General features: G+C 40.4%; 1 protein-coding gene across 1 annotated transcript in view; it reads right to left on the bottom strand.

Moving 5' to 3' along the window:
* Positions 1-12,807, bottom strand: part of bard1 (BRCA1 associated RING domain 1) — a 167,412-nt gene that overhangs the window by 32,109 nt on the left and 122,496 nt on the right. Inside the window, exons 7-8 of the mRNA XM_052021205.1 lie at positions 7,143-7,251; positions 6,240-6,372 (exon numbers count right to left, since the gene is read on the bottom strand). Coding sequence (XP_051877165.1) covers positions 6,240-6,372; positions 7,143-7,251 — 242 coding nt within the window. The remainder of the gene's footprint in view (positions 1-6,239; positions 6,373-7,142; positions 7,252-12,807) is intronic.

Genomic DNA, 12,807 nt, shown 5'->3' with positions numbered 1-12,807 from the left:
CCAATTTTTAAGGGGCCAGTATAGATTTTAACCATGCTTTATTCTCTTATTGAAAACTGTAAGAAAACTCTATTGAATTTTAATTTCTGTTAAGTGAAAATTATAACTGCCTCTTTAATGCTCAAGCACAACTTATTTTTGTTTAAATGTTTTTTTAAAAAGTCAAAGTTTAATCTTACAGTTTTAACCTCCCATCAATAAAATCACTATATTTGACAACTTCCGTGTTTACCCTCAGCAATGATTCTAGTCCAGTTCTTCCAAATGCTCCCTGCAACACCAGTGCAGAATCCTCTGCTATTCTGAATAATAGTTAACAACCTGTTAATCAGTTTAACTTCATTCTGGACCAACTAAGAAAATTAACATTTAATATTTTAGCTTCCAATCCTAGGAATAGAAAAAATGTCATTAGATGCAATGACATAGTGATGTGCATGGAATTCAGCTTCTGAAATTTGGCCCATTTACTTCAGTGGAACGTGACTTTCAGATGTGAAATTCAATGCTCATTATTAGAGGACAAATTTTTACCCCTTAATTTCCCATCTGTGTTTTACAAATGTCACGAACCAGCAACAAAAGAAACACACTGAGCATGATTCAGTGTTAAAAACTATTTTATTAATTACTACTTATGATAATACATAAAATAAAAGTAAAAATGTTAGTATGTTAGAATTCAAAAATGTTAAACCTCGAACGTTAACCCCAAAATTAAACTCGTCGTGTGTGTGTGGGTGTGGCAAAGTCCAAAACTCCCAGTTCCGGAATGGTTCTTAAAGTTCAGTTCCGCAAGCCATAAGGTGAAACATGAGCAAGGGCTTCATCAACAACCACCGTTGTCTGAAGATAAGACGTAGACGTAGAGAAACATAGAGAGAGTAAATACGAAATCCAAATGTTCCATGATGGAACCCAAACGACACTCCAGTGTTTACTCGGTAGTGACTTCCTCACCCCGAAAAGCATCCGAATCGTGGTCGTCCACACAAATATACCTGTTTCCTTCTACAGGTCAGCAACAAAGTGAACTCCACCGGATTACTTCCAACTTCCATACATGGATTTCAGTAGCAAACACAGTTATTGTTTCTCATCCATCGATAGAGAAAACAAGCAGGCTGGTGTCTCTCTCCCTTCTCTCTCTCTCTCCTTCTTCTTCTTCTGCCTTCTTCAACCACATCATTACGTCCTTTATCTTCTATTGACGTAAGCACGCCCCACACACACAAACACACACACTCTCTATCTTAAAGGGACTTTCACTGAGTCCGTAACACAAAGTAGTAAATTGATTCAGCAGAGTGTCACGAACCAGCAACAAAAGAAACACACTGAACATGATTCAGTGTTAAAAGCTATTTTATTAATCACTACTTATGATAATACGTAAAATAAAAGTAAAAATGTTAGTATGTTAGAATTCAAAAATGTTAAACCTTGAACGTTAACCCCAAAACTAAACTCTTTGTGTGTGTGTGTGTGGCAAAGTCCCAAACTCCAAGTTCAGGAATGGTTCTTAAAGTTCAGTTCCGCAAGCCATAAGGTGAAACATGAGCAAAGGCTTCTTCAACAACCACCGTTGTCTGAAGATAAGACGTAGATGTAGAGAAACATAGGGAGAGTAATTACGAAATCCAAATGTTCCACGATGGAACCCAAACGACACTTCAGTGTTTACTCGGTAGTGACTTCCTCACCCCGAAAAGCATCCGAATCGTGGTCGTCCACACACAAATACCTGTTTCCTTCTACAGGTCAGCAACAAAGTGAACTCCACCGGATTACTTCCAATTTCCATACATGGATTTCAGTGGCAGACACAGTTATTGTTTCTCATCCATCGATAGAGAAAACTAGCAGGCTGGTGTCTCTCTCCCTTCTCTCTCTCTCACTTCTGACCTTTCTTCTTCAACAACGTCATTACGTCCTTTATCTTCTATTGACGTAAACACGCCACACACACACACACACACACACACACACACACACACACACACACTCTCTCTCTCTATCTTAAAGGGACATTCACGGAGTCCGTAACAAGAGTCAATGTGGCTTTATGAAAGGTAAATAGTATTGTAAAAATCTAAATTTTTGTTGATGTATCTGGCAGGATACATTAGAAAAATAAGTAAATAATGGACATCTGAATTTCCAAAAGAGACATGTTAAGGTGTCTTACAAAAAAGTAAGACCTTCAGGGGTTGGGGTAAAATACAGGCATGAGGAAAAGCAGCAAAATAAAAACCTGCAAATGCTAGAAATCTAAAATCCTGTTAATACTGAGGTCAGGCAGCATTTGTGGAGAAAGAAAAAACAGTTGACGTTCTACATTGATAACCTTTCATCATAACAAGGGAAAGGTAACATGTGTTGAGCAGGAAAGGGATGGGTGCGGGAGGAGGAGGGAGTGGAGAGGACAAAGGGAACATCTGTAATAGGGTGGAAGCCAAGAGAAACTGAATAACACAAAAGGTGGTTGTGCTGGTTTAGAAGTGAAGGCTTGTTAATTGCAGTTGTATTGCCTGGAGGAGGAGAAAACAGAAGGAGGTCAATGAGGACAGAGGAGAAGGAAAATAAAACAATGTTGGAAATGCACAGTACAGAACATGCAGTGCTGGAAATCTGAAATGAAAAAAAATGCTGGAAATACCTTACCATGTAACCCACGGGGTATTTCCGGCATTATTTTATTTCACATTTGTATCTCTCAGTTCCAGCAATTTATCCTCTCCCTCCTGCTGACTGGTTTGCTGGGAATTTCCAGTATTCTTGATTTTAGATTTGAAGCAACTGTGATGTTTTGTATCGCAGAGTTCCAGCACATTCTTTTCTTTCTCTCGTCTGCTGTCATTCACTTCATTCTATTTACACCTTCTCCTGACAGACCAGCTGCAAGTCTTCACCAACTTTTCTCAGCTAGCACTGCCACAATTTGTCAATCAGTCTCTCTTGGTGACCACCCTGTAACAGACATTTCCTTTCCTCTTTCCCCTCTCTGCAAGTTAAAATTATATTAATTTCTAACTTTTCATGGTTGTGCTGAAAGTTCATTGACTTGAAACATTAACAATTTCTTTCTCCACAGCTGCTGTCTGACCTGCTGAGTATTTCTAGGTTTTTTTTTGTGTACAGGCATAATAGATTAGTTAAAGGACAGAAATCAGAGCTGGAACAAATCAATGATTTCCAGTTAGAAGACTGTTACTACTGCGATACCACATGGGTCAGCTGTTTACAATCTATAGCAATGGATTAGATGAGATTTCAAAGGTAGGTGGGAAAGTGAGCTGAGGAGAATGCAAACAGTGTGCAAAAAGTCACAGACAGTTAAGTGAGTGGGCAAGAAGGTAGGAGAGGGTTAATAATTTGGAAAAAGTGTGAGATTATTTGCTTGTTAGGTAGAAGAACAAAATATTTTTAAAGAGTGATCTTCATTTGCAACTTCATGAGACACCAGCAGTAGCAGGTACATCAATAATTAGGAAAGCAAGATGCACATCAGTCCTTAGTGCAAGGTATGTTTCAGTACAGGAGGAAGAAATCATGCTGCATTTATACAGGGCTTTGTTGAAAACATCCCTAGAGTACTGCTGCAGTTTTGATTTCTGTATCAAGGAAAAATATCTAGGCCTGAACTGTTAACTCCTCTCTCCCTCCCTCTCTGTTACCTGACCTGCTTAGTATTTCCAGAATTTTCAGTTTTTATTTCAATTTTTAGCATCTGCAGTAATTTCCATTTGGAAGGATATGCGTGCCTTGGAAGTGATGTACTGTATGTAATGTAGATTCACCAAGTTAACTCGTGCGGTGAAGGGGTTGTTCTATAAAACAGGATTGAATTGAGAAGAACAACAGGTTCTCGCATTGAAACCTACCCAATTCTGAGAGGGACTGATGGATAGATGCTGAGAAGCTGTATGTCTGCTTGTAGTATCTGGAATTAAGGTACATGGCTTCAGGCTCTTGTCAACAGGACTGAGACAAAGAAACATTTCCTTGAATCTTTGAAATTCTCTTGTGTGGAGGACTGTGTATAAATTCTCTTGTCTGGAGGACTGTGTATACTCAATCACAGAGTATATTGAAGGCCAAGAGCAATGGGTATTTGGGGATTAAGGGAATCATGCCCAAGTGTATTGTGGAGGCCGTGGCTGTCATGTGACAACACTGCCCCCACCTGGTTGGATGACAGCACTGCCCCTATCTGGTCGGAAGACACACCACTGTCAATCAAGGCCTGGCTCCACCCCACCCATCAAGTGCACACCTGACAATTGGTCTTTTAAGCACCTTTGTACCGGGCCATTGGCCCTTTTGAACTACCTGGGCTGGACCACCCCCAGCCCTCCAGCACTATAAAGAGTGCCGCATGTGCTTGGTTCTCTCTCTTTGTTGTCTCCGAGGGATGCAGAGGTAAGCTGTGCACTGCTTAAGAGAAATCAATTAGGATATCCTTCTAGCATAGAGCCATGCCTGCACTGAATCAAGAGTGACAGGTATCATATTGACTGTTCCTTGATTGTATGTACGCAGTTCCTTGTGTGTGTGTGTTGCCCCCGTTACCTTTTCCCCACGTTTGTCTTAGTAAATAAATCATTTTAACTCCAAAGACTGTGTCCAGAGTCCTTGCCCTTCAAGACCTTTTGAACTTGTTTCACAACACTAAGGTGTCAGGCTTTAATGAATTGTGCATTGAAGGTAAGCCCTCACTTTCACATGTGAGAATCATAGAAATGTACAGAACAGAAATGGGCCCCTTCAGTCCACCTTGTCCATGCCAGCTGCAATACCTATTTGCTTGTATTGTGCCCGTACCCCTATACAGTTTTCCTAAGTACCTGTCTGAATGTCTTTTAAACATAATTGTATCTGCCTCAACCAACTCCTTAGGCAGCTTGTTCCAGATAACCACACCCATCTACATGAAATACTTATCCCTCAAATCTCCTTTGAATTTCTCCCCTCATCTTAACCCTGCGCCATCTAGTTCTCGACTCCCTGCCCTTCAAAAAAGATGTTATCTATCCTATCCATGCTCCTCATAATTTTATAAACCTCTATAAGATAACCTCTCAGCCTTCTATGTTCCAATTGAGAATAAATCCAGCCTATCTAATCTCTCTTTATAACTACAGCCCTCCATTCCAAGCAACATCCTGATGATTCGCTTCCGCACTCTCACTATTGTTACCACATCCTTCCTGTAGTAGGGTGATCAGAATTGTACACAATACTCCAGGTGCAGTGTTACCAAGGTTTTGTACAACTGCAACATGACGCCCCATGTTGAAGGAGAGCAGGTAGGGATTGGGTTCTCAGTACTGGGCTGGTATCTGTTTAGGGAGGAGCACTTTAAACCACAGTTTCACAAGAAGCTGTGCCATTATAAGCATTACATGGGAAATTTCATCGTTTTGTGTACACTCAATGCAGAACACAACTGCCCTACATGATTCGCAGCAGGAAGTGCCTGGTTAAATTTTGGTGTAGTATGAATGGCCTAGAAGCCATCATAATCACATTACACTCCAGGAAACTGTCTTTCCGATGCATTGTACTAAATAAAAGAGCATCTTGCAATCAAATGCCAAGGTCACAGTATCACAACCTCGCTGAGCTTCATATATTTTAAAGTCTAGTTCCATACTTTGAGACCTTCCATGTACGAAACCTCTTTGTATCAAAGATTTCCCTAATATCATAGGCATTTCTTGACTCTGTGACATCAGCCTCATTACCTTCTGCCCATTTTCCTTTCTTCTGTAAAATCTATTCACATTTATCCTACTCATTAGAAAGATGCTGTTGCTAAGTTAAAACTTAGTCATCACATGAAAGTTTAACTGCCAAAACTTTCCCAAAAATAAACTACCATTTGACTAGCAATCTTGCCTATTGTATAGAAAAATAAAAAAATAGAAAGTGTGGGTCTTATGGTTCCTCGAGCCTGTTTTGCCTTTCATAAGATAATGGTTGATCTGATCTACTTCTGGCCTCAATTCCGCTTTCCTGCCTATTACTTCAAATACCTATGTAAATATGGAACTCAAATTATTTAGTGATGCAGCACACCATTTCTCAAATATCCATCTACAAATCCTTTAAAGAATTTTTCCTTACTTCCAATCTCTGCATCAAAAATTTGCTATTTCCACATTATATATCCGTATGTTCATCTTTAATCAAGCAGCTGGGATAATATTTGGAATTCCTTTGCAATGTAAACATACCTGAGCTACTAAATTCAGTGCAATGTCCAACCTTTAATAGCTTTATTAATTTGTCGAGTTTTTTCTTGTCAGCTGGAAGGAGTCCGCTTCCCAGCAACATGATAGGTTCATCTCTTCTCTGGCTCGCAGATGCCTATTCATTGAAAGAAGAGAATTGTCTCAAATAAGACAAGACAAACATTTTGCAAATGCACAAACAGCTAAAGACTTACCCTTAATCATTAAAAGATATGGTTTACACCATAATGCTTAGCACCATAGATTAGTAATTAATATGGCATCAATTGCACCTCCCCCCTTAGAAGCATGGTGTAAAATGCTTACATTGTAATCTATCCAAGCTGAGAACTGGTACGAAATATAATTATTCGTTCACATTATATAAGCACTACAAAGCCCATCCCAGTAATTACTACCTCTTCCAGCACCAAGATCCATGATAAAGTTGTGTTTTAAATTAATGATGAATAATCTAGAAAATGGAAATACTTAGCCCAGGATCAACCCATTTCGCATGGCACATGCAACAACTGAAACATGGATCAAGGAAAAGAAATAAAGTATCAACCAGGTTATTCATTTTTAATCATTGTCATTTTGTAAGTATGTGGACATTAAAAGAAGTGGGCTTTTCCATGGGACCCTTCCAGCTAGAAGTAGTGTTCATACATGAATGGCCATTTGGCTAATGTACAAAAAAACCTTCCAGTGTACACAGCTCTGCAAACCAGTCAACCGATAAAAATAATTTTGCAATACTAGTGCTGAAAAGAGCTAAATGCTCACTTAACTATCTATGACAAAGGCTATTTTAAAGAACAATGCAGTCAATAAAATTTGTTTTACTCACTGAAGACAATTTTCATACATTAAACGAATCATAACCCAACACAGAATACACACCACAAAGCATTGCTCAACAACTGGATTTTCATCTTTCGTGGAATGCTTCAGAGCGGCAATCAGTTCTTCACTATTTGCGTAATCAATCGGCCGCAAACCAAAGATATTGCTGTGGAGACAATACAAAGATGAAGATTTCAGTAATCTGGTACATGTCAGATTTATTCCCAATAGGTAAAGTATAGATCAACCAGAGTTCAATTCTTCATCATATTATTTTTATGAAAATCCTCATTTCATGAGTTTGAATAATCAGTCCTTTTTCGAAACAAATAGAGTCAATACTAGAAAGCAGATATGTATCCATTTTCAAATGGATACATATCTGTACATAGAAAGCTCAGTATATGGTACAATGGAGGATTCCATAAGTCTAACACACTGAATCCAGATGATTATCCATAAACTTTACAAAAGGGCCATATCTAGCCAAATGCTGGAGGTTTGAAGGACTGAATGACCTATGCTTGTTCTAACAATCTTAAATTTTCCAAGATACATTTTGATTTAATTATAAACTTTTGAAGAGCATCTATTTCTGGTTCCTTTAGTGTTTGAAGACTGCAAGGTATTATCAAGAAATTCTCATACAAAAACTGACAAATTCAAAGTCCAAGGTATATGATATTTAAGTAGATCAATGTGAGGAAGGTATTGGATTTAATATGTAATAAAATATAATAGAGAAAATAATGGGATGTAAGATAGACATACAAGAAAGGCATATCCCTGGGACATAAGTGTTCCCACCTGAGGGTAGTTGAAGAAACCTTTGGAGAAATTGTAAATCCATTAGCCATAATTTTTTTTAAAAATTGGAAAAACATACTTCCTGTACAAAGATGAAAATACAACACCAGAATTTATAAAATGTAATGTGTATAATTAACTTGTATTTATATTGCACAAATTTTACTAATTACATATATCTAATAAAGGGAAAGCTTCTACCATACCGTATCTTTCTTCCAAAATATGTCTAATGTTTAGTGGCTACAAATAATGATGCATTTGGTTGAAATATAATGAGATTATACTTCAGTGCTAATCAGAACTCACAGGCTGTTTTAACTTAGTTAATATGAAACAAAGTTGGAAATGTGATGATTTTCAAATTTGTCAGCGTTACGAAAAGTTCTTATAGAACAAACAAAACAGAATTTTCCACTTGTCGAGAGAACAAAACTAGAGTCTATGAATGATCAGGAGACAATTCTCAACTCAGAATAACCAGAATATAGATCTTGCTGCCCCAAGCTGAATAGGGTATTAGTATAGATCAGCAGTTCTTAAATTATGTTGGGGATTTGGGGGTAGTTTCATCCTGTCGGTGCTGCTTGCACCACCACTGACATGTATTTGGACCCATCCACCATTTACTCGCTCTAGATAGTCCTGGCCTGCCAACACCAGACGTTATTGGGCCCAGTGGTGCAGGTGCGAAGTTAAGCATTTTGAAGTAGGAGACAGAGAAACTGAAAGGGAGGAGATTATGAAAGAGAGAACTAAGGAATTTTTCATGCATATCCAGTCACAGTGTATACAGGATAACCTATAATATTACCAGAATTCTCTCAGTCTAAAATGCTTACTTTTATTTTCACAGTCTGGGGTCTCCCAATACTGTTCCTGCTGACCCACAATTTCCATAGGCTTTCATTCAGACCTAGTTCTCACGCAGTAAAATGAATCATAAAGGTAATTGGTTCCAACCATTAAAACGTGAAAAGCAACTAAAACATCTAATAATTAATCACATTATTTGCACAATTAATGGTAATTAAGTCATTTAAATTTCAAAAGGCAACCAGTCGCTAACAAGATGCCAAGAACACGATTAGAAAATTGTGTCCTTGTCAAACACAAGATAATTTTTGAGCAGACGGGCTCATTGTGTTTAGACAGAGAAACGTTTAAGAACCCTTGATATAGATCATTTTAAGGAGAATCAAGGAAGAAAGGAATAGAAAGATCTATCGATAGGGTTACATAAATATTGGCAAGAGAAGCTTATGTGGAGCATTAGAACAGCTTTCATTATGAAAGGATTTGAGTACAGGATTGAAGATTTCCTAATGCAATTACAAAGGACCTTGGTGAGACTGCACCTTTAATATCATATGCAGTTTTGGTCTCTTTGTCTACAAAAGGATAGAGTTGCCATAGAGGGACTGCAGCAAGGATTCACTAGACTGCTTCTGGATGGTGGTCTGCCTTTTGAGGAGCGAGTTTGAGTGGATCAGGCCTGTATTCTCGAGAGTTGAAAAGAATGAGAGGTGACCTTATTGAAACTTACAGGGCTTGTCAGGTTACATGCATGGAGGACGTTTCCCCTGGCTGAGGAGTCCAGAACCAAGGGTAGTCATCTCAGAATAACGGATAGGCCATTTACAAGTGACATGAGGAGAAATGCCTTCACTCAGAGCGGGGTGAGTTTTTAGATTCTCTACCTCAGAGGGCTGTGGTGGTTCATGGCACCGGTGTGGATGTTTAGCCATGAACTTGATGAATGGCAGCACTGGAACAAAGGGCCAGATGGCCAACTCCTTCTCATAATCTTATGCATAGTTATGGCTAGCTGACTGAATGTACATTAACGAAACAAAACAATCAAATACCAAAAAAAAAACTAGGGACGCTAGAAAACTGAAACAAAAACAGCAATGATGAGAGGTCATTGACCTGAAAATATAAATGTTTCTCCACAGATGCTGCCTGATATGCTAGGCATTTCCAGCACTTTGCTTTTACTTTGTTGTAATCCTGTCTCGGATAATGACACATACGTCAATTGTGTGTCTGTCATGCAAGTCAGAGGCCAAGTGCGTGGAAAAAGAACTTTTTAAGTGGCGTATAGGAGCTTTTAAAATAAGGCTTCACATCAGTGTACAATCCAGACACTGAGAAAACCTCATGAGGTGTGTCCACACCTCGTGTTAAGTGTTCTCAGTAGTGAGACTGCCAATCCGATTGTGGAAGTTTACGGTTGGAACATATTTAGCCAAAATGGTTCTATATTGTTGAATAGCAGCTTGATAACCGTTTTGTCAGTACGAGGTTTCTTAACGACGTAAGAGATCTAATAGAAAAGAGAAATTTAAAGACAAAAATTTACATGAGGTTTTATATCTATCTGCCAAGGGAGTTCACTTCAGCTATCCTGATGGAAGTCTACATCCCACCACAGACGGACATGAAGCTTGCACTCAATGAGCTATACCCCGTGGTCAACAACCTTAAGACAGGATACCCTGAGGCCCTCTTTATTATCGCAGGTGACTTCAATCAGGCCAACCTCAAAAGTGTGTTACCAAAATACTATCAAGACATCTCCTGCTCCACCAGGGGTGCCAACACCCTTGACCACTGCTATACAACCATCAAAGATGCCTTCTGAGCCACCTCTTGTCCTCACTTTGGGAAATCAGACCACCAGGCTGTGCTCCTTTCTCCCTGCATACAAACAGAAACAGAAACAGGAGGATCCGGTATGAAGAGTCATGCAGTGCTGGTCTGAGGAAGCAGATGAGCTCCTACGTGACTGCTTTGAGACAGTGCACTGGTCCATGTTCAAAGACTTAGCTGCCAGCCTTGATGAGTATGCCACCACCATCACAGACTTTATCAGCAAGTGTGTGGAGGACTGTGTACCAAAGAAGACAATACGGGTGTTCCCAAACAGGAAACCATGGATGAACCGGGAGATCCACTCCCTACTGAAGTCGAGGACTGCTGTACACAAATCTGGCGATCCTGATTTGTACAAGAAATTGAGATATGACCTTTGGAAAGCTATCAAGGATGCCAAGAGGCAATACCGACTCAAAACAGAGTCCCAGACCAGCCGTCGATTATGGCAGGGCTTACATGCCATAACAGGCTACAAGACGAAGTCGGGCTGCATAGCTAACAACAACGCATCCCTTCCTGATGAACTTAACACATTCTAGGCGTGTTTTGAACAGAAGGGAAGTGGATTGTCACCACCCACCCTGACAGCCTCCAATGCAGCTGAACCTGTGATCACCACTGAGGACGTAAGATCAGTCTTCTGGAGAGTGAACACGAGGAAAGCATCTGGCCCAGATGGTGTCCCTGGCCGTGTGCTCAGATCTTGTGCTGAGCAGCTGGCAGAAGTATTCACGGATATACTTAACCTCTCCCTGCTTCAATCTCAGGTTCCCACCTGTTTTAAGAAGACCACTATTATCCCGGTACCGAAGAAAAGCAAGGTAACATGCCTCAATGACTACCGACCAGTGGCTCTGACATCCACCATCATGAAGTGAGTTGAGAGGCTGGTCATGGCACGCATCAACTCCAGCCTCCCAGACAATCTTGACCCACTGCAATTCACCTATCACCGAAACAGGTCTACAGCAGACGCCATCTCCCTGGCCCTACACTCAGTTCTGGAGCATCTGGACAGTGAAGACACCTACATTAGACTATTGTTTATTGACTACAGCTCTGCCTTCAATACAATAATCCCAAGCAAGCTTGTCACCAAGCTCCAAGATCTTGGACTCAACACCTCCCTCTGTAAATGGATCCTTGACTTTCTAACCAACAGACTGCAATCAGTGAGGATAGGCAACAATACCTCCGGCATGATTATTCTCAACACTGGTGCCCCAAAGGCTGCGTCCTCAGCCCTCTACTCCCTATATACTCATGACTGTGTGGCCAGATTCTGCTCTAACTCCATCTACAAGTTTGCAGATGATACCACCGTTGTAGGCTGTATCTCAAACAGCGATGAGTCGGAATACAGGAAGGAGATAGATAGCTTAGTGGAATGGTGTCATGACAACAACCTTTCCCTCAATGTCAACAAAACAAGAGAGCTGGGCATTGACTTCAGGAAAGGGGGCGGTGTACATGCACCTGTCCACATCAACGGTGCTAAGGTCGAGAGGGTTGAGAGTTTCAAGTTCCTGGGAGTGAACATCACCAACAGCCTGTCCTGGTCAAATCACATAGATGCAATGGCCAAGAAAGCTCACCAGCGCCTCTACTTCCTCAGGAGGATAAAGAAATTCGGTTTGTCCCCTTTGACTCTCACCAACTCTTATCGATGCACCATAGAAAGCATCCTATCTGGATGGATCACAGCTTGGTACGGCAACTGCTCTGCTCAGGACTGCAAGAAACTGCAGAGCCCAGCACATCACATACATCAGCCTCCCCTCCTTGGACTCTGTCTTTACCTCTCGCTGTCTTGGTGAAGCAGCCAGCATAATCAAAGACCCCACCCACCCGGGACATTCTCTCTTCTCTCCTCTTCCATTGGGTAGAAGATACAGAAGCCTGAGGGCACGGACCACCAGACTTAAGGACAGCTTCTACCCCACTGTGATAAGACTATTGAACGGTTCCCTTATACGAGGAGATGGACTATGACCTCACAATCTACCTTGTTGTGACCTTGCACCTTATTGCACTGCACTTTCTCTGTAGCTGTGACACCTTACTCCGTACTGTTATTGTTTTTACCTGTACTAAATCAATGCACTTTGTACTAACCAAATGTAACTGCACTGTGTAATGAATTGACCTGTACGATCGGTATGCAAGACAAGTTTTTCCACTGTACCTCGATACAAGTGACAATAATAAACCAATACCAATCTTCTTCCATGAAGGCAGAAATGAAATATTTGTT

The sequence above is a fragment of the Pristis pectinata genome, chromosome 1, assembly GCF_009764475.1.
Source record: "Pristis pectinata isolate sPriPec2 chromosome 1, sPriPec2.1.pri, whole genome shotgun sequence".
Taxonomy (NCBI): domain Eukaryota; kingdom Metazoa; phylum Chordata; class Chondrichthyes; order Rhinopristiformes; family Pristidae; genus Pristis; species Pristis pectinata.
The sequence above is the reverse complement of the archived record's forward strand: the minus strand, read 5'-3'. Positions and strand labels throughout refer to the sequence as shown.